Consider the following 21,052-nt stretch of genomic DNA (forward strand, 5'->3'; position numbering starts at 1 on the left):
ATGGAAGGAACCAAGGCAGCGGTTCGGTGGTGAAAGGACGTAGCTTGCATAGAACTTTGCTTGGTAGTCATGCACAGATGTACTTCCCAGTAGAGTTCTGAGGTCATATCCTTCTCCCAAGGGCTGGCCTGAAGTAAGACTTTGAAGGATGGGGAAGTTCCATGTCTGTCCCTTCCTCCTTCCCACTTTATGGCCCTCTTACCTACTAGCCTGTGTAGGCCAGTATCCTTATGATACCTCCTATCTGCTAAACACAACAACTTCATAGGGGCCATCCCTTCCTGCTTCATACTTCTCCCTGTCCCTGTTTGGTTACTAAGCTATGTCTCATATTGAAAAGGAGTTGTGTGGTATTACCGGCGGGCCACGAGCTTAAAGTGTAGCTATTTCCATGGATAATTTGCATTTGAATAGAAATTTTTTATCATTATTTGAAGGAGTGACTCTCTAGTGGCAAAATATCGGGCCCGAGAGACTGGCTATAAAGAAAATTTTTAAATGCCCTTCTCAACTGATGTCCTATTGGCTGCTGACTGTTTCCTTTGTGTGTCAGTATAAAGCCAGCCAGGCCTAGGAGTCCTTTCTTGTGTACTTTTACAGGCTGAATACTTGAGGGAACAGTGATGGAAATCTATAGATAGAGATCTTTATATAAAATCTTGAAATATGAAATATATGATCTGAGAAATAATACACACACTCACATATGCATATGTACACTTATATATTCCTAAGACAACTACATGTATATACATTCGTATTTGTGTACCCTTAATAGATTAATAAATATACAAGTGTGTCTGTGTATAAACGTGCTATTTACACATACATAAAGATACGTGGATGCTTCTACAGAAATTCCCCCCTCCACCCCTACTCCCTGGTCAATCAATCCCAACTTTCAAGATATTAAAACCAAGCCGATATTCTACCCTTGCTAAATCGTGTTAAGCCTGTTAAAGTTTACGTAATAATAATGCAAATCAGCACCATGATAACAGTGGATAGAGAACCAGTCTTGGAGTCCGAAGACCTGGGTTCAAGTCTTGCCTCTAAAATATACAGGCTGTGGGATACTGGGCAAAATGTGTCATTTCTCAGTTTCCCAGACAAGTCTAAGACCATTAAGCTACAAAGCATGTGACCTGTTGCCTGGATAGTTTCCTTAGAAATTTCCTTAGTGGGAGTTCTCCAGACCAGGGAAGTCACAGACCTGAGCCAAAAAACCCAAAAAGGATTGACTTTGATCTAAAAACAATTTCAAGTTTTCACAGGATCTTTGATCTCTTTAAAAAATCTTTAATCTTTTTTATTTCTTATCTTTTAATATTTAAATACTTAAATATTTTTATTTTGTTAAATATTTCCCAATTGCATTTTAATCTTGTTTGGGGTCATGTATTTGAAGCCTCTACTGTAGAAGACAGATGAGTACATGCATTGGTCTCAGGACCTCCATTTTGGGAAGAGACCCAGACCAATGTACATCTGCCGCTGGGGTATAAATTTGACCCTCTGACAGATTTCTATAGCTGATAAAACTTGGCCAGTTTCTCACAGTACCCAAAACTTATTCTCATGTGGACTTTCAAGTGTGTGATTTTGATTCTTTAAATCTGTATCTGTGGCACAGCCTCTGTTCCTCTCTTAGTGATAAGAGGTGATCCTGATATGTTGTCATCAGTTTATGGGCAACAGACTAAATCATCACTTCCTTTACTACCTTTGAGTTAATAAACCTTTATTAAACACTGGTAAATGCAAGGTGAAAGGCAGTAAGCCCCACTTCTGACACATATTGGCTATGTGACACTGGATAGTGCCCCTGGCGCAATTCTCTAAGATAATAAATTACTGAATAATCTCTGATTTTTATCGGTAGAGGGAATTCCCTCACTGGGAATCCTATATATGAGCAAAATCACAGGACCACCCTTTCCCTGTCTCAATCCCTAGAGTCCCCACCCCATTGCCCAGTGTCCAAGGTGGTACTAGGAAACACGTACATGCACAGGCAGTCTGTTCCATGCCTGGAATGCCCTCCCTCCTCTGCTCTGCCTACTGGCCTCACTAGATTCCTTGAAGACCAAATTAACATCTTTAAAAAAATTTTTTTTATTGGAAGACTTCCTCAGCCCCTCTTAGTTTTAGTGGTTTGGTTCTGTTGAACATTCTAATTGTCTGTATGTATTTGCGTGCTGTCTTTCACATTAGACTATAAGCTCTCTGAGGATAGGAACTATCTTTTGCCTGTTTTTGTATCCCCAAATCTTGGCACAGTGCTTGGCACTTGGTAGAAGCTTAATAACTGTTTATTGATTGATGTACACAACAAAATAAATGAAGCAATATGAAGGGGGAAAGAGTACAGTTAACTGGGCTGGAGGGGGAGCGGGAAAGGGCTGGCCTTGTATAGGAGGTTACACCTGCGTTATCCTTTGAAGGAAGCTGGGGACTTATTAGGCAAAGGCAGGGAGCAAGTGCATTGTAGATGTAGGAGAACACAAAGGCATAGAAGAGGAAGAGGAAATGTTTCATGTGGGTAACACCTAGTAGGTTATTTTTACTGGAATATGATGTGTTTAAGGGATTAAAATAAAATGTTACTGGCAGGCTAGGTAGGAGCCACATAGAGAGTAGAGGGATTTAAATGTCAGCCTGAGGATTTTGTATTTTATCCTAAAAGCAATAGGGAACCTTTAAATATTTTTGAATTGGGGATGGAGTGACTATCAGATCTTTGTTTTAGAAAAATATCAGTTTGGTAGCTGTGGGAAGGGGCAACTAGATGGTGCAGTGGATAAAGCATGACAGGCATGGAGTCAGGAAGACTCATCTCCCTGACTTCAAGTCTGTCCTTTGACACTTGTGTGACTCTGGGAAAGTCCCTTAACTCTGTCTGCCTCAGTTTTCTCTTCTGTAAAATGAGCTGAAGAAGGAAATGGTAAATCACTCCAGACTTTGCCAAGAAAATCCCAAGTAGTGTCGTGAAGTGTCAGACACAACTGAAAAATAACTGAATGACAACAGCCGCAAATCCACGGGAAGCATAGACTGAAGAAAGAAGATCCTGGAAAACGTTAGAAGGCTATTTCAATGGTCTACAATAGGCAGCAAGGTGGTCTAGTGGATAGAGCACTAGACCTGGAGTCAATCCAGGAAGACCTGGATTCAAATCTGGCCTCAGACTCTTACTACCTGTGTGACCCTAGACAAGTCATTTAGCCTCTGTCTGCCTCAGTTTCTTTATCTGTAAAAGAAGGATAATTATAGCACCTTCCTCCCAGGATAGTTGTGAGGATAAAATTAAAAAAAAATTTAAGTGCTTTGCAATTACTGAAGTGCTATATACATTCTAGCTATTAGCTATCATTATTATCATCTAGGCAAGAGATGGTGAGAACCTGAACTGAACAGAGAGGAAGGTGCAGATGTAAGAAATGTTACCTTAATGAGCCTCTCTCTGGGAATCCAAACTCTCTTCTAGAGAGAGCCGTTAGGAACGAGGCCATTAGGAACGAGGCCATTGCTCTTCTATGGATAGAGGGTAGACACTACCATGATATTAGATCTTATCTGTGTACTGTGTGGCAGTATAAATGTTTGATAGAACACATTGCCGCCACGTGTACCTTGATTCATCATGCTGTGTGGCAGACATTTCCAGAAGGTCTTTAGCATCGGACCTTGCCAGCCACCAGAATCATGAGCTAGCTCACATTTCCAGGCTCAGCCTTATTGCCTTCCTTCTCAAAGGAACACAGAAATTTTCTGAAGCATTCCCTCACAGCATCCCCTACGTCACCTTGCCCAGGAATCTCAGCAGCCATGTTGACCCAATTATGGAAACTCAATATGTAAGAGCCAGAAAAAGGAACTTATAAGAGACCATCAGTCTTTATCATTCTTCATGACTCTGAATGGAGTCTTACTTTGTCAAAGGCTGAGGCAAAACCATGGAATCCCAGTATTGGAGGAACACTCATAGATCATCTAAACCAACACATCGCTGAAAGAAATCTTCCTACAGTATACCTGAAAGGTGGTCAACCCAGCCTTTGCTTGAGGTCCTCCAGGGAGAGGAGGTCCACTGCCTCCAGAGGTAGTATGTTAGCAACCACACTAGCACACAGGGTGAATTGCTAGCACCGGTTCTTTGATCTGCTTTTATAAAGGAAAGACATCTTTAAAGGGGTCAACAATCTCACTTTAATTACCATTAAGTAGAAAGAAGTGAGTGTAGAAAATACAGAGAAATTAGTAGAGATTCAACAGGGCTCCAGCTGTCTGAACACAAGTAATACAACCAGCAACATACACCACCAGATCAAGAGAGCACTAACGTCTGAATAGTCAAGGGGCTCCTAACAAACCACTACCTAGAGTCCTGTCTAGGGAATTAAAGGTCCTTCTCATGAGCAAGCGCCAAAGCTAAATGCCAACCTCCCAGAATGTATAACAAAGACTCGGCCCCTGATTGGCTCAGGGACAGAAGGCATGAAACCTATGTGACTCAGCACAGCTGTGAATTTTCAGGGTCCAAAGGAGATTAATCCTTCAGATGTTTACAATGTAGCCTGAGCCTGAGAATCTGAACTCCAGAAAATAACAAAAAATCCCACTTTGCTTACCCTTACAGGCAGCCCCTTTAACTTTTATATAGCTTTGTTAGCTCATTTTCCCTTCCATCATTCTTAGTACCATTCTCTGGGGCCAAGAACAAGAAGTCTAATCAAGTTTACCGTTTATTATTAATTATCATCATCATTATTATTAGCAAGTATTTATGAAGCTCCTATTCTGTGCCAGCCATGGAGCTATGCTCTGGAGATACAGAAAGGCAAAAAACAGGCCCTGCTCTCAAGAAGCTCACGGGATAAGGAGGGAAACGACATACAAACAAATGCATTGGTATGCACATGTATATATATTATATACAGATATACATGGTTGTTGGTTTTGAGTTGTTTCGGTTGCCTCTGACTCGTCAGGGTTGTTTTGTTTTTTTTGGCAAAGATACTGGAGTGTTTGCTATTTCCTTCACCAGCTCATTTTGTGGATAAAGAAACTGAGGTAAGCAGGGTTAAGTGACTTGCCCAGGATCCAGCAGCTAGTAAATGTGTGAGGTCCGATTTGAACTCATTAGTCCTCCTGACCCTAGGGCCAGCAGTCTATCTGCTGCACCACCTAGCTGCCCCAGCAAGTATACATATACAAGACATATACAAGAAAAGTGGGTGGTAGTATTATAGGAAAGGCTCTAAACTTAAGGAGGGCTAAGGAAGGCTTCTTTCAGAAGGTGACATTTCAGCTGGGACTTGAAGGAAGGCATCGAGCCACCTGTAAAAGAAGGAATTTCGAATATCTGATCTCTAAAATGACTCTTAGTTCTCAATACTGTGCCTTATTTTTCTTTTTATTTGGCTCATGCGTGTACTTCAGGGCTGTAGAAGAGTGTGCTAACCCTGAATATCAACAGTCACCACCTGTTTTCACACATTTTAGCTTAGCTTGCAGGGTACTGTTAAATTTACATAATCTAAATTATGCAAATTGGATGGCAAATGCCATGAGGCCAGAGACCATGTCTTAATGATCTTTATTTTTTTATCCTCTGGGGCCTACCTAGCACAGTGTTTTGCATATGCCGGTTGCTTAATGGCTGTTGCATAAATGAATGAATGATCGATTGATTGATTGGTTTAAGAAAAGATGTAATGACTGTCAGAGATTTTCAAAAGTACTTCCAGTATGACATTTTGTTTTGGCAAGCACTTGGTTTATTGCATCTAATTTTTTCCTTAGTTTATAAAGCCAACCAGCCTTATATTTCTTGTTATTAAAAACTCATTATTGTCACATCCTTATTTTATAGGAGATTTTAAGATTGAGTGATTAGAGACCATGCTGTAATTTGCCAAAAGTTGATGTTGTAATGATAATGAGAATCATTAACACGTAGTCACTGTGTGGATGAGGGAATATGAAACAGTTGGCCACCTGTTTTAGACAGATGTCATCTTGTCTTGCCAATGGCTGTGGTTTAAATCACTCACTGGGGAAGGAGGAGACATTCTTATGATTTAGGGGGAGAGAAAGAAGCAGCATTCATTCAGTAAGACAGTTCTTAAGCTCAGATATAACTGCTCAAAAATTCTTTGGTGAATTCTGGTGATTTTATGCAAGGGCATGGATTCAAGCATTTACTCAGTAACATATGGAAGTCCCTGCTACGTTTCCAAGAACGTGATCTTCAGGTTCTCTCGAGCCCAGATATCTTTGGGTCTATGCCTAAATGATCAATGCTGGGAGAGCAGTGACTTAGCTCTTGTTGCACATTTTAGATTCTGTTAGCTATTTATGTTATAAACCAGATTCTATGAGGATCTATCCTGGGTCCTGACATTAACGTGGGATGCTGGAGACAAAAGAGTGAATACTCCGAAAGCTTGATAAAGCAGCCACAAAGCAATTTTCATAGACTATACTAATTGTATTAGAACAAAGTAGAATTTGGGTTCATGTAAAACCAAAAGAAACTGTTTCCCAGAGTCATTCTTTCTCAGAATAAGAATCCTGGAAGAAAGGTTTAGGCTTTTTTGAGAAAGTAATTTCCAAAAGATACAGAGAAGCCTGAGACCCTGCTCAGAAGGACAGAGTGGAGAAACAGAGCAGAAAAAAAAGCCTTAGATAATAAGAGAGAACGTGTTTCTGGTCATGTGTCCCTCAGGCTGAAGGATTTTAAAGCTGGAACAGTTTGATAATGGTTGAATTTCCCTCCATCTTCCAACTAGTTTGAAAGATTAAAATGCTTAGTGTTCCACATTTGTGCAAAAATAAATATTTCTCTCTTATCTACAAGATGCAGTATTAACTAAAAAATAACCCACCTGGAAGATAATGTATTTTGTATGTATATTTGTATGTATGTTGATCTCATAGGTGGGCAGTGGTTAATGCTCAAATGCTCATTACTTGGGAAACTTAGGTAGAGAGGGGAGTAAACATTAAGTGTAGACTGTTGCATGGCTTGAGCTGTAATTGGATGTGTGCCTTTTTGTAAGCACTTTCACAGAATCACAGACTTGGAAGGGATCTCAGAGGTTAACCCATAAAATGAACGGTAATTAATCCCCTTTAAAAAATACCCAATACGTGGTCAGTCTTCCCACCTTTGTTTGAAGGGAACTATGACCTCCCGAGTAGTATTATGCGCAGCAGCTTGGTTCTGCAGTAGATCGATAGAGCGCTAGACCTGGAGTCAGGAAGGCTTGAGTTCAAAACCAGCCTCAGACACTTACTAACCGTATGATCCTGGACAAGTGTCCAGGACACTTGTGATTTGGCCTCTGTTTCCCTTAGTTTCCTCATCTATGAAATGAAGACAATAGCAGCACCTACCCCCTAGGATTGTGTTATGAAGATAAGGTATGATAGTGTTTGCGCAACACTTTGCAAACCTTGTAAGTGCTGTCTTATTATTAATAGTAATAATAATACTAAGTATTATAATCAGATTATTTCTTTTCTTTTCCTGTTATATCAAGCCTAAGTCTGCCTCTTGGCAATCTCTACCCACTGCTCCCAGTTCTTCCTTTCTGGGGCCATGGGGAACAAATCTAATGCCTCGTCAAGGTTGTGTCCCTTCTAATACTAGCTTTCATGTGCCTCCCTGTACAGTCTTTTCTTCTCCAGACTAAGCATCCCCTTTTCCTTCAGGAATCTCCTAGGGTTTATCTCAAGGCCCTCTACCATCTTGGTTGTCCTCAGAACACTCACTCGCTTACCTGAACTCTTCCTAAAATGAGGCACCCAGAACTCTGCAATATTCCAGATATTGTCTGAGCAGGATAGACCTAGAATAGGAGCTCTGCGACCCATTCTTGGCTGCCATATTGCACTGCTGTGTTATTTTGACACTACAGTCTACTATAACCCCAGGTTTTGGTCTGTCACGCTAAGTAGCAGTAGTCATATATGATCTCATTGTTTTCTGCTTTGTTTTATGTGTGTAGGTTTTATCTGCCCTATTAGTTTGCAGGTTTCTTGAAGGCAGCAGCATCCATGCCCTTCTTTTCTTATATCCCATACTGGGCCTTCCACAGCCTTAGCCACATAGTACTAGATTTGTAAGGTATTCAAAATCAGGGTTGACATTTTATTTAAGGAATTAATTGCTTCCCTATATTACTCTCGTCCTCTGATGGGGTGGCACTTGATAAATGACAGGCATTTATCAAATAAGTGAATATGTAATAGATGTTCTGCTGATTCATTATTGGTGGAATTGAGATTTGATCCAATCTCTCTGGAAAACAATTTGAAATTATACTAGAAAGATGACTAAAGGATACATACACTTAGTCCAACAGTACCATAGCTAGGAGTATTCATGAAGGAAGTGAAAGATCCTGTATCTACCAGCATGCTTAGAGTAGCACTTTCTGTGATAACCAATTGAGTGCCCCTGGACAAGTTCTGTTACATGAATGTAATGGGATATCACTGCATTGTAAGAAAGGGCACATATCAAGAAATCAGAGACACTTGGAAAGATCTGTACAAACTGATACAACAAAATAAGCCAAGCCTGAAGGATCGTTTACAAAATGACCGCAGCATTTTTATAAGAGAAACTAGCCCGGAAAGAAACCAGATCTTTGATAAACGGAGTAATTTCAGAGGATTAATGGTGTGAACACAAGTTTCTCCTGTCTGCAGAGCGGATAGGAGCCATCGAGAAGAATGAGGCACACGTTGGCAGACATGGCCAATGGGGTGTTAATTTATTTTGCTTAATTATGCGTCTTCATTACAAGAGAGGATTCTGCTTGGGCAGAGAGAGTCGCTGAGACTAGTGGGAAGTAGCATTAATGCTCTTTGGAAAAAAAGCATTTTTAAAGGAAAAAAATAAGGGTTGCTTAATATATAATGAAATGGTGGGAAACAATACTGAATTTGGAGCCAAAGAACCTAGGTCAAGTGTCAGTTTCCGTTTCTTAGCTTTGTGATCTTGGGTAAGCCACATATTTTCCTCATCTATTTAAAAAATAATAATAAAAACACTCTCTGCCTCACAGAGTTACAGTAAACTGTAAAACACTAGATTATTCCAAGTCACTCTTGTTGATTAGAATCTCACCTTCTTCCTCCCTTGCCTAGCTTTTTGCCATTATTTTCTACACCCCTTAGACTATGATGTGGAAAGGAGAAGGAGGAGGAAAGAGTCTTAGCTGTTAGCTGCTGGGAGATGTCACCCCCATGTGTACGCTGCTCTTTGGCTCACTGTGTCTTTGCTTTTCCTTTTTCCCATGTCTGCAATGACTTTCTTCCCCCACGTTGCCTTTTTAATTTCTATGCCATCCCTTAAAGCCTAATTCCAGTGCTACCACCCTCATGGAGTCTTCCCTGGCTTCACCTGGGCAACAATGACCTTTCATGTTGGACCTCAAATAAGTCTTTGTTTGGCAGCCCTGTAATGCAAGTGTACATTATTTATGCATTTTGTGCATTTATATATTATGTAATACTGTATATTATACCTAGCCATACTTCATGTCCCAGAAGTCTTAGTGTGGTTTTAAACTATTAAATGATTGTTTATTGATTTACTAAAGCTTTAATAAAGCTTAAAACCACACTAAGACTTTTGAGACATCCTCAATCTGTATCTTGTTCCTGTACTAGACTGTGGAAATTCCGTAAGGGAGGGAGCTTGCTTCCCCAGACTTTATATGTCCTCCTGTGCCTAGCACATAGCTCTGTGCACAGTATGCCCTTAATAAATGTTTCATGGATGAGTGTATATATGAATGGCAGAAACAGTCCCTGATCTCAGGAGGTTCACATTCTAAGGGGCTGGGGGGCAGTTTGTCCCACGGCCACAAAGGTCCTCTGACTGCAGATACAGAATTCTTTCCATGCTGTTTATCATTCCCTTATGTGAGCCTCAGTTCCCTCTCCTGTAAAATTAAAGGGTTGAATTCAGTGAACTCCAAGACCTTTTCAATTTTGACATTCTATATTTTTGTCTGCCCACAAGTAGCACCTGTAGAAGTTAGCTGTGCTGAACACAGTACTGTTTTCTTTTTTACATATTATCAAAGTTGACAGTAAAAAGGGAAAAACTGACTAAATGGAGAGTAAGTGCTGTCTGTCTGGAAAAGCAGATCATTTATAAAATTTGCTTAAGATTAAAACTGTCAGGGAGTGGAGCCAAGATGGCGGAGTAGAAAGACGCACATACACATAGCTCTGAACCCACAACCCACAGAACGGCTAGAGGGGACCAACCCACGGTGAATTCTGCACCCAGAGGCCACGGAATATTGGAGCGAGGGAGATTTCTGTTCCAGAGAGACCTGCAAACCTCTCGCGAGGGATCCTTCGCGCTGCGGACTGGGCGCCAGGACTGGGAGCTGAGTGCAGCCCTGCAGCGGCCGAGACACCGTGAGGAAAAGATCCGAGCAGGATACGGGGACGAGATATCCTGCGGCCACGAGGGTCCTTCCACCCACAGAGGGACCTGCAAACCTCTCGCAAAAGGTCCGTCGCGCTGTAGACGCGGAGCCCAACCCAGACCTGCGGCGGCCGCGGCTCTGAGAGGTACAGATCCGAGCAGGCTTTAGGGATGGGATCTCCAGTGGCGGCACAAGCCCCTCCACCCACAGGTGACTGGGGTCGGTGAGAGAGTCTCTTTGGCAGGTCGAGAGGGGAGTGGGGTGCCCCCATGGCTCGGCCCCCCTGGGAGATAGAAGCTGAGAGGTGGCTGCAGACAGGGACTCCCAAAGCGGATGGGAGCCTGGATCCATTGTGGAAGGTCTGTGCATAAACCCCCAGAGGGAACTGAGCCTGAGAGGCAGCCCTGCCCTGATCTGACCATCTGAACTTAATTCTCACACTGAATAGCAGCCCTGCCCCCGCCAAAAGCCCTAAGGCGGGAAGCAGCATTTGAATCTCAGTCCCCAAACGCTGGCTGGGAGGACCAGGAGGCGAGGTGGGTGTGAGGAGAATATTCAGAGGTCAAGCCACTGGCTGGGCAGAATGCCCAGAAAAGGGAAAAGAAATAAAACTATTGAAGGGTACTTTCTCGGAGAAAAGACACTTCCTCCCTTCCTTTCTGACGAGGAAGAACAATGCTTACCATCAGGCAAAGACACAGAAATCAAGGATTCTGTGTCCCAGCCCACCCAATGGGCTCAGGCCATGGAAGAGCTCAAAAAGAATTTTGAAAATCAAGTTAGAGAGGTGGAGGAAAAACTGGGAAGAGAAATGAGAGGGATGAAAGAGAAGCATGAAAAGCAGATCAGCTCCCTGCTAAAGGAGAACCAAAAAAAGTTGAAGAAATTAACACCTTGAAAACTAGCCTAACTCAATTGGCAAAAGAGGTTCAAAAGGCCAATGAGGAGAAGAATGCTTTCAAAAGCAGAATTAGCCAAATGGAAAAGGAGATTCAAAAGCTCACTGAAGAAAATAGATCTTTCAAAACTGGAATGGTACAGATGGATGCTAAGGACTTTATGAGAAAGACAGATATCACAGAACATAGCGTGAAGATTCGAAAAATGGAAGATAATGTGAAATATCTCATTGGAAAAACAACTGACCTGGAAAATAGAATCAGGAGAGACAATGTAAAAATTCTGGGACTACCTGAAAACCATGATCAAAAGAAAAGCCTAGACATCATCTTCCATGAAATTATCAAGGAAAACTGCCCTGAGATTCTAGAACCAGAGGGCAAAATAAATATTCAAGGAATCCACAGAATACCACCTGAAAGAGATCCAAAAAGAGAAACTCCTAGGAACATTGTGGCCAAATTCCAGAACTCCCAGGTGAAAGAGAAAATATTGCAAGCTGCTAGAAAGAAACAATTCAAGTATTGTGGAAATACAATCAGGATAACACAAGATCTAGCACCCTCTACATTAAGGGATCGAAGGGAATGGAATAGGATATTCCAGAAGTCAAAGGAACTAGGACTAAAACCAAGAATCACCTACCCAGCAAAACTGAGTATAATACTTCAGGAGAAAAAATGGTCTTCCAATGAAATAGAGGATTTTCAAATTTTCTTGATGAAAAGACCAGAGCTGAAAAGAAAATTTGACTTTCTAACACAAGAATGAAGAGAACCATGAAAAGGTGAACAGCAAAGAGAAGTCATAAGGGACTTACTAAAGTTGAACTGTTTACATTCCTACATGGAAAGACAATATTTGTAACTCTTGAAACATTTCAGTATCTGGGTACTGGGTGGGAGTACACACACACACACATGCACACACGCACACATACATAGAGACAGAGTGCACAGAGTGAATTGAAGAGGATGGGATCATATCTTAAAAAAAAATGAAATCAAGCAGTGAGAGAGAAATATTGGGAGGAGAAAGGGAGAAGTTGAATGGGGCAAATTATCTCTCATAAAAGAGGCAAGCAAAAGACTTATTAGTGGAGGGATAAAGAGGGGAGGCAAGAGAAAAACATGAGGTCTACTCTCATCACATTCCACTAAAGGAAAGAATAAAATGCACACTCATTTTGATAGGAAAACCTATCTCATAATACAGGAGAGTGGGGGACAGGGGCACAAGCAGGGTGGGGGGGAGGATAGAGGGGAGGGCATGGGGAGGAGAATGCAATCCGAGGTCGACACTCATGAGGAGGGAAAGGATCATAAGAGAATAGAAGTAATGGGGGTCAGGATAGGATGGAGGGAAATATAATTAGTCATATACAACACAACTAGTATGGAAATCATTTGCAAAACTACACAAATTTGGCCTATATTGAATTGCTTGCCTTCCAAGGGGAAGGGGTGGAGAGGGTGGGAGCTAAAGAAGTTGGAACTCAAAGTGTTAGGATCAACTGTAATGTTCTTACCACTAGGAAATAAGAAATACAGGTTAAGGGGTCAAGAAAGCTATCTGGCCCTACAGGACAAAAGAGAAGATGGAGACAAGGGCAGGGAGGAAGGATAGAGGAGAGAGCAGATTGGTCACAGGGGCAATTAGAATGCTTGGGTTTGGGGTGGGGAGGGGATAAATGGGAGAAAATTTGTAACCCAAAATTTTGTGAAAATAAATGTTAAAAGTTAAATAAAAAAAAAAGATTAAAACTGTCAGAAAACCTTCAGAAACTGGGTAATTTATGACTGTCAATCTGTAACAGGGTCATCATGGGCATGTGCTGTTGTAAGCCAGCTGCTGTCATCCCAACTGCTCCATCAGGTTACATTTCAGAATTTCAGGAAAAACCAACCTGCTCTAAGAAATTCTGTTTGTTTGTTTTTTTGATCTGAGGAATGTGAATACCTCCAGGAGGTTCTTGCTGCAATGTTTCTCTGTTCTGTATCTTTTGTCCCTACTGCTCTAATTTCTAGTTATAGCAGGGTTTGTATATGACTACTTGGATCAATGCTTCGTTAAGTCTTAATGACTGTTCTACAGATGAGTCAAGTCAAAAAGTCAAGTCACCAAGTGTTTATTAAACTACATGCAGGCACTTTGTTAAGTGCTAGGGGTAAAAAGACCAGAAAACCCCCAAACAAAACCAACTGTCCCTAATCTTAAGAAACTCACAGTCTAATAAGGGAAACAGCCTGTGAACAGCTGTATCCAGGCTAGATAATACACACACATATTTATAATATATATGTATGATAAAATGGAGATAATCTGGGGGGAAGGCACTGGAATTAAGGGGGATCAGGAAAGTCTGTGCATAGGGAGCTTGTTTTTTAAATAACTTCTTTTTGTTAAAAAAACAAAAAACAAAATATCCCTAATCTAAATGTTATGTTCAAAAGGCATGTTGAAGATGGTAGGGCTTCATGTTATGGACACTGTTAAATTTGAATAAACTAAAGAAACTGAAGTGTGACTTCTAGAAGAAAAGAAAACACTGCAAGCCATCCAAATAAGCAAATGAGGCACCTGGCCAAAGATTAATCATGCGTGATGGGGGCAAGACAGTTCACCCACAGTCTGATTCCTGCCTTCTCAGGACTTGACTCCAGCTGCTTCACCACAACCTTTGTCTTCAACAGCTTGAGCTGCAAATAAAAACTCCCATTTTGCATATATAGGTAGCTGGCAGCCATCAGCATGCGCGCACACACACACACACACACACACACACACACACACATCCTCATTTTAATTTATAGTGGTAATAAGAGCAGCTGATATTTCTGCAGAATGTTTTACATTTTCTGAAGCCCAGTGAGGGAAGCCCACAGAGCAATGGGGATCTGGGACTGTGTTTGGGTTCTCTCACAATTATTAACCCATTGGCCTTGGCCAAGTCAGTTGAGGCCTCTCTTTCCTCATCTGTAAAAGGAATGGGTTGGGCTGGATGACCTCAGACGTTTCCTCTTTAGGTAGGTTCATATCTGTGATCCTGTACTCTCACTTTATTTGCAGAACAACCCTGGGAGGTAAGCAGTAGGGGTGGCATTTTCCTCCATTTTACAGATGAGGAATAAGTGACAGATCTGAGTCTTTTGATTCCAAATCCAATGTCATTTCATCCAACAGCACCTACCTCTACATCAGTCCAGAGAAGGGGAAAGAGGCAAGAGGGATAGCAAAAGGGCAAAGTGTATATAGGAGATATAAGTGAAAATGAGAAAAGAATGGGGGAGGGGAGAAGGAGAAAAAAACACTCATATAGTGCCTAATGGATGCAGGCAATGTGCTACTCACTCTTTGCAAATATTATCTCATTTGATCTCCACAACAACTCTGGGAGATAACTGCTATTTTATCCCCATTTTATAGTTAAGGAGACTGAGTCAGGCAGAGATTTGCCCAGTCACATACCCAGCTAGTAAGTGTCTTGATTCTGGATTTGAACTCAGGTCGTCCTGACTCCTGGTCCAGTTGGAGTCCACTGTACTACCTAGCCACCTCTAGAAAAGACATCCAGTTAGTTTCTCGTTTTTCTTGTTGAAAGGGACAGATGGGGAAGAAGAGTTGATCAAATTGGGATGGTTGTAGGCAGAGGGATGGGACATTTTAGAAGGCATAGATGTCACCATTCCTTTTGAGTGCTAGTTCTTCATTGATGAGGAAGAATTGTTATGTGAGTAGTTGCCTACCCTCCCTCCCTTCCTCCCTCCCTCCCTCCCTCCCTCCCTTCCTTCCTTCCTTCCTTCCTTCCTTCCTTCCTTCCTTCCTTCCTTCCTTCCTTCCTTCCTTCCTTCCATCCTTCCTTTCTTTCTTTTTCTTTTGTCTCTTCCTGTAACCTCATCCTTGATGGGAAGCCTTTCATTCCCTGTATCAACAGGTTCCATGAGGGCAGAGTATCCTCTTGGTATCCATCTTCATACCTAGCATATCTCTCCCCTACAGGCTGTAGGTACTTAGTGAACATCTATCCAATGAATGAATAATAGATATTTGTTGAGTACCTACTTTATGTACCCACCAGTGTGCTGGACTTAAAATCTCGCAATGATTTTGCAGAATGAGAACTGAGTGGTTGGTAATAGAAGGGTTGGCAGTTATGGAGCTGGAAGAGATTTGGAGAAGTCACAGTATCTAGAATATAGTAAGCACTTAATAAGTAAGTACTGTATCTAAGTCTACATTCTTGCCTTTAGGTAAGACAGTGCCCCCACATCCTTATCTGACAAGTCCCTGAGGTGTCCTCTACAACCTCTAAGTTCCGTAGGAGCAGGGATCATGTCTCTTTTGATTTGGCTAAAGCCTTGTGCAATTGCTTTCCACACACTTAGTAAATATTTGCTGAAAGGAACCTTTCCTAACAAGCCAGTGAATAAAACACTACTCAATATTAGAAAGTTCTTCCTTATTTCTATCCTAAACCATTCGTGTTATATTGTCTTGTTCTGTCTTTATTAAGATGGGAAATGGATGGTCCCCATTGTCATAGTAGCAGACCCTCTTAAACTTGAAGATTCCTTAAGCTGCCCCTCAGTATCCTTTTCTGTAGTCTAAATGAACCCAATTGCCTTAAAGTTTTGTTTTCTAACTCAGAGGTATCAAACGCAGGGCTGAAACACAACTCCCAAGACTTCTGAGTATAGCCTGAACCAGACTCAGAGGTAATTGGGAAATATTTAACCCAATTAAGAAAAAAAAGAAGAGCACAGATAATGTTAATTTGTCATTTTCTATGTTGGCCCACTTCCTACAGAGATCCTTATGTACAGTTCAGGGGTCCCTGTTTCTATTTGAGTTTGACAGTGTTGCTCTAAATCTCTCCATCTTAGATCTGCCATCATGGTGGAAGATGGGGGAAAGCTCTTATCCATCTGAGCTGTTTCATAGACTTGGATTATCTTCAGTCATTATGCCAAGTAGACTATGTTATAGACCAGCTGAAGAGAGCACAGTTAATCATGGTTGTCAGTTGTGACATAGGAATCTCATATTAGAATGGAGCCAACCAAGAGGAGCCCTGGCTTGTTGGCCAAAGAGACTAGGTTTAAATCCAGCTCTGCTACTCATTTATTGACCGTGGATCCCCAGGCAAGTTCCTAACTCCTCTGGACCTCACTTTCCTCATCTCTGAAATAAGGAAATTGGACAAGAGGATCTCTAAGATCCTTTTCAGATTTCTAAATCCCACAGGGCAGTCCTAAACCACCAGGCCTTGCTCTGCTACTGTAAAAAGTAGGGGTATTCCCAAGAGGGACATGAGATCCCTAAGAGAGTGCTTTTCTATCAGTCATTAAAGATTTTTGTCTTTAAATGGTTTCTGGTTGCATTGGTCATCTTTTCTCCTTTGGATGGGTCCTGTAATTACTTAGTGATGCCCATTGTTAATTGTCCGTTCATCAAATTGCCTGCTGGTTTGCCAGCCTGACCATTTTCCCCTACTGCGAATGCTTCTTCTTTGGAACTGGTTCAGTGAAGGCTATTACTGACTGCATGACTACTTTCCTTTGTGTCTGCCAAAAAATGATAATAGATGAAAGAAAACCAAATAACAGCTGATGTGGAAAAATCCATTTTGTCTTATCGAGGGTGACAGGGGGTAGAGCTGCTGGGTGGATGAGTCTCCCAAATGGGATGACAGCTGTAGGGTGGCAGGAGACACTGGGATGGAAATTCAGCACCCGCCCACACCCACACCCTCACCCACCCTCACTAGCATTTCCTTTCGAGAAGACCCACAGTCCAAAGAAGCGAATTTCAGCCCCAGGGGTACCTCGGAATCTTTTCCAACGGTTCTGTTATTTACCTGATTAAATCTTAATTGCAAATCCTATTTTGGTGGCCGAGTGCTTTGTGCATGTAGGTTTCGCCATTTTTGCTGAGCCTGGCTTTTGCAGAAGACTGCTGCAAATGTAGAAATAGGGAAACGGTATTGCATTTGTCAACTGGAGTTTTGTTTTGCAGGCTGAATTTATTTTAGCGCTTGTGTGAGGTGCCAAAGACTCACATCCCTAGAGAGTGGATGCTCCATTTTTTTTGTGGCTCTTTGGTATTGTCCAAACTGTAGTAAGGGAACAATGCCTGTAGCTCTTAAAGGAGTAAATAGATTTGCCAACAGCCTCATCTTTTGTGTTTTTGATTAATTTTTTCAGAGACCTAAGAAACCACCTCCTCCATCAGCTCCTGTCATCAAACAAGGGGCAGGTAATGTGCCTTTCAAATTTATTAACAAATTATTTATTAAAATTTATTAAAACAGGTAAAAATTTTTGCCTGTTTCTTTGTCAAAATGAAGGAATGTCAAATAGGGAATGGGAAGAAACATTTATGGAGAACCTCCGTAATGTGCCAGGCATGTTTACAAATATTATCTCATCTAATCTTCACAATAACCCTTCGAGGTAGGTGCTGTTATTTTCTCCATTGTGCAGTTGAGGAAACTGAGGCGTAAGCAGCCTGCCCAGGACAACACGGCTAATAAGTGTCTGAGATTGATTGGAACTCAAGTCTTCCCAACTCCAGCGCTTTAGCTTAGTGCTAGCACATAGTAGGCACTTAAGAAATGGTTATTGATTGATTGACTCCAGACCCAGTGTTCTGTCCACTATACCTCCACCTGCCTTGCCTTCCAAATAGCCTTGGAAGCAGTGATGAATTGAACTGGATTTGATAGTCTGAGCGATTACAAGAAAGGCTACAGATTCAAGTAACAGTAAAGAAAAAAATTAGCAGTTATTTCTGGTAGGCATATGTTTAACTTCTGGAGCAAAATGTCCATCAAGACCTCCTCTTCCCCCATGACAGCCAATCCCATACTAGTATTAACAGCATTGGTGAAATTTACGTTGCTTTTGAATGTTTGCAAAGTGATTTATTTACATGTTCACTTGATCTCCACCGTAACCTTTGTAAAGTATTATAGTTATTATCAGAAAAAGTACCAGGCCCAGAGAGACGGAGTGATGTGCCTGCCCATGGTTGCCCAATGAAAGTGTGAGAGGCAGAGTCTGAGCCCAGGTCTCTTTGGACAAAAAAGTCCAAATAGTCTTTCCATAATACCACACTGCCAGGAAAAGTACAAGACATGGGACAAATCAAAGTGAGAGGGCTGGGCTCCATGATCTCCAAGGTCCCTTTTGGCTCTGGTCTTCCATATTCCCTTGTCTTCTGCCTAGCAAAAAGGAGCCCTGTTTTTTCACACAATGTGAGTTAATTTTGTTAACAGTTCTGCCCATATGTCATAGAGAGACTCGTGTATCTGGGGGAAAAATTTTGTTCAAACCTGTGATTTCATTGGTGGAGGCAACTTCCATTGAGAAAACTCCCTTTCTGAATGCAAAACACCTATAAATTACGATTTGGTTTATTACCTGGGGCACTGAGAGATTAAGGAATTTTCCCAAATTATGTGTCAGAAGCTGACCTCAAATTATCTTTTTTTAACCTGCCTTCTTTTTCTTTCCCCAAGCCCATTTTCTTGACCCCAGACACTAAACCTTACCATCTCCCCACTGAAAAATGAATGGATTTAAAATCTCTCCCTACTTAGTTTCATTTTCTCCCCAATTCTTCTAGCAGTAATGGCTTAGTGCCCTCACTTCATCTTGAAATGACTCCAGTGTAGATGTTGCTTCGACTAGACCCAAATAGGTCAGTACTGTTTGTCCCTAATGTATAGGGAGGAGGATTGGCACCACCAGTCCTCGGAGCTTGGAGATCATCTCAGTGTGATTGGCTAAAGATGCTGTCATTCTGATACACAGTAAATTCTCATGCATAGAAATGATGCTGTTTATTTGACCCAATAGAATTCATTTTTATTTAAAAAAAAAAAACAAAAACCAACCCCTCATCCCCATAGAGAATACTTCATTTCTGAATAAATCGTTGAATCCTGCATGCTACAAATATTTGCAACGGAAAAAACAGGAACCCTGAGTTTGTTTTGCCCAGAATTTTCAGGGTGAAGCGTTCAGTCACTCACTGATTATGTGTTTGTCAAGCTTTAAGAGGCAATTTAAAGTCATTCTTTAGAGGCCGAGTGCTACTGGACAGCATGATACCGAAGACCTTCTGACTTAATCCAAACCCTTTTCCCATTTCCTTGGTCACAGCTGATAATGAAAAAGATTAAGTCCTGAAATGTGGTGCTAATTAGACCTCTTTTGTCGCCATCGTTGTTGGCATGAAGAAGTTTAACTTTGCCACCTAGTGGCTATTGTATTGTAAATAGTTTATTGGGCTAAAATTATGCCAGTCCATTTAATTTTTTTTGCAAAGACAGTCAGAGGACATGATGGGCATGGGGGGCGGGGAGACGCAGAGAGGAGAAAGGAGAAAAGGAGAAGGAGGAAGGCAGAGACAAAGGAGATAATGAATGAATATACAGGGGAGATGTTGATCTGTGCAGCTGATCCAAAGTCTCGGATATTGTTACATTTTCAGTTTAGGCTTAGATTCCCTTTCTGATCATCCCTTAGTATCTGATTCCCTCAGCATCTTTGCTGAACTCTTTATTTTTATTCGTGACCAAGATTATTGGGGAAGCTAAATTCTGTGGCATCAGGAAGATTTTCAGGCTTTGGGTAGTAGAGAAGGACAGTTGCTACCCTAGTCTCATGATTCCCTTTTTCAGAAGTATGGAGATGGAATTTTGTTGCTCATGTATAACCCTGGGAGGTGTTTATTATTCATAGGCATCATTATCCACCTTTCAAAGATGAGGAAACTGAGTCTTAGGTGGGTAAAATGACTTGCCTATTTAAGTTCACATGACTAGTAAATGGTGGAACTGGGACTTGAATGCAGGCCTTCAGATCCAAGTCTAGTATCCTTGCCACTCTTCTAGGGGTGTTTAGATGAAGTATGCTAAATGAAAAAAAAACTGCTTTAAATTTGCAATTTGATGTGAAGGTAGGAGTACTGGATTTGGAGCCACAGTATCAAAATTAAAAGCTATCCTCTGCTACTCACAACTCATGTGACTTTGGTTAAGTCCCTTTCCCTCCCTTTGCTTTTTGTTTCTTGATCTATAAAATGAGGTGGTGGGACTAGGTGCCCCCTAATGTTCCTGTTAGCCCAAAATTCCATGACCTTTCATCTTCCCCCTTCCCCCCAAATTCTCTGGAGTCTGTAGGCCCTCCTGATGTTTTACTCCTCTTTGGATAATTGGTGTATCAGAGGTAGAGACACAGAAGTCAGCAGTTTCCACTAAAACAAAGGGTGCAGGCACTGATGTCCCTCTTTAGTTGTAGGGAGCAGTCACAATCTACTTAGTTAAGGGTTGAATGCACTACTTGCTATACTTGAGAATTGGTTTTTCAGGGCAGAATGACTTGGAGAATTCCTATATAGTCGCTGTATGTTTTCTGACTTAAAAAATGGAATTTAAGTCCATATGAATTTTCTGTTTAACAGTGTATGAACCTATTGGTTCATGGTATGAACCTATTCTGTCATCTGTATACTTAGGTGTTATAGCATCATTGTGCTTTATTATTTGGTTCTGAATTTAAAATATATACAGATTGGAAGGAGATCTGTTGGGCTTAAATATCAGAAAGTGTTTGTATTCTCTTAGTTCTTCAGATGGAAACTGACCCCAAAGTAATTTTTATACAGCTCAGATTCTTGAGGTAACT

At 41.3% G+C, this 21,052-nt stretch overlaps 1 protein-coding gene across 7 annotated transcripts in view; it reads left to right on the forward strand.

The window, feature by feature from the left end:
• Positions 1-21,052, forward strand: part of SH3KBP1 (SH3 domain containing kinase binding protein 1) — a 415,998-nt gene that overhangs the window by 336,077 nt on the left and 58,869 nt on the right. For all 7 annotated transcript variants that reach the window (XM_072615333.1, XM_072615332.1, XM_072615331.1 and 4 more), the window contains one exon: positions 17,564-17,615. In XM_072615333.1, the coding sequence (XP_072471434.1) occupies positions 17,564-17,615 (52 nt within the window). The remainder of the gene's footprint in view (positions 1-17,563; positions 17,616-21,052) is intronic.

The sequence above is a fragment of the Notamacropus eugenii genome, chromosome 5 (genome assembly GCF_028372415.1).
Source record: "Notamacropus eugenii isolate mMacEug1 chromosome 5, mMacEug1.pri_v2, whole genome shotgun sequence".
NCBI classification, from domain to species: Eukaryota; Metazoa; Chordata; class Mammalia; order Diprotodontia; family Macropodidae; genus Notamacropus; species Notamacropus eugenii.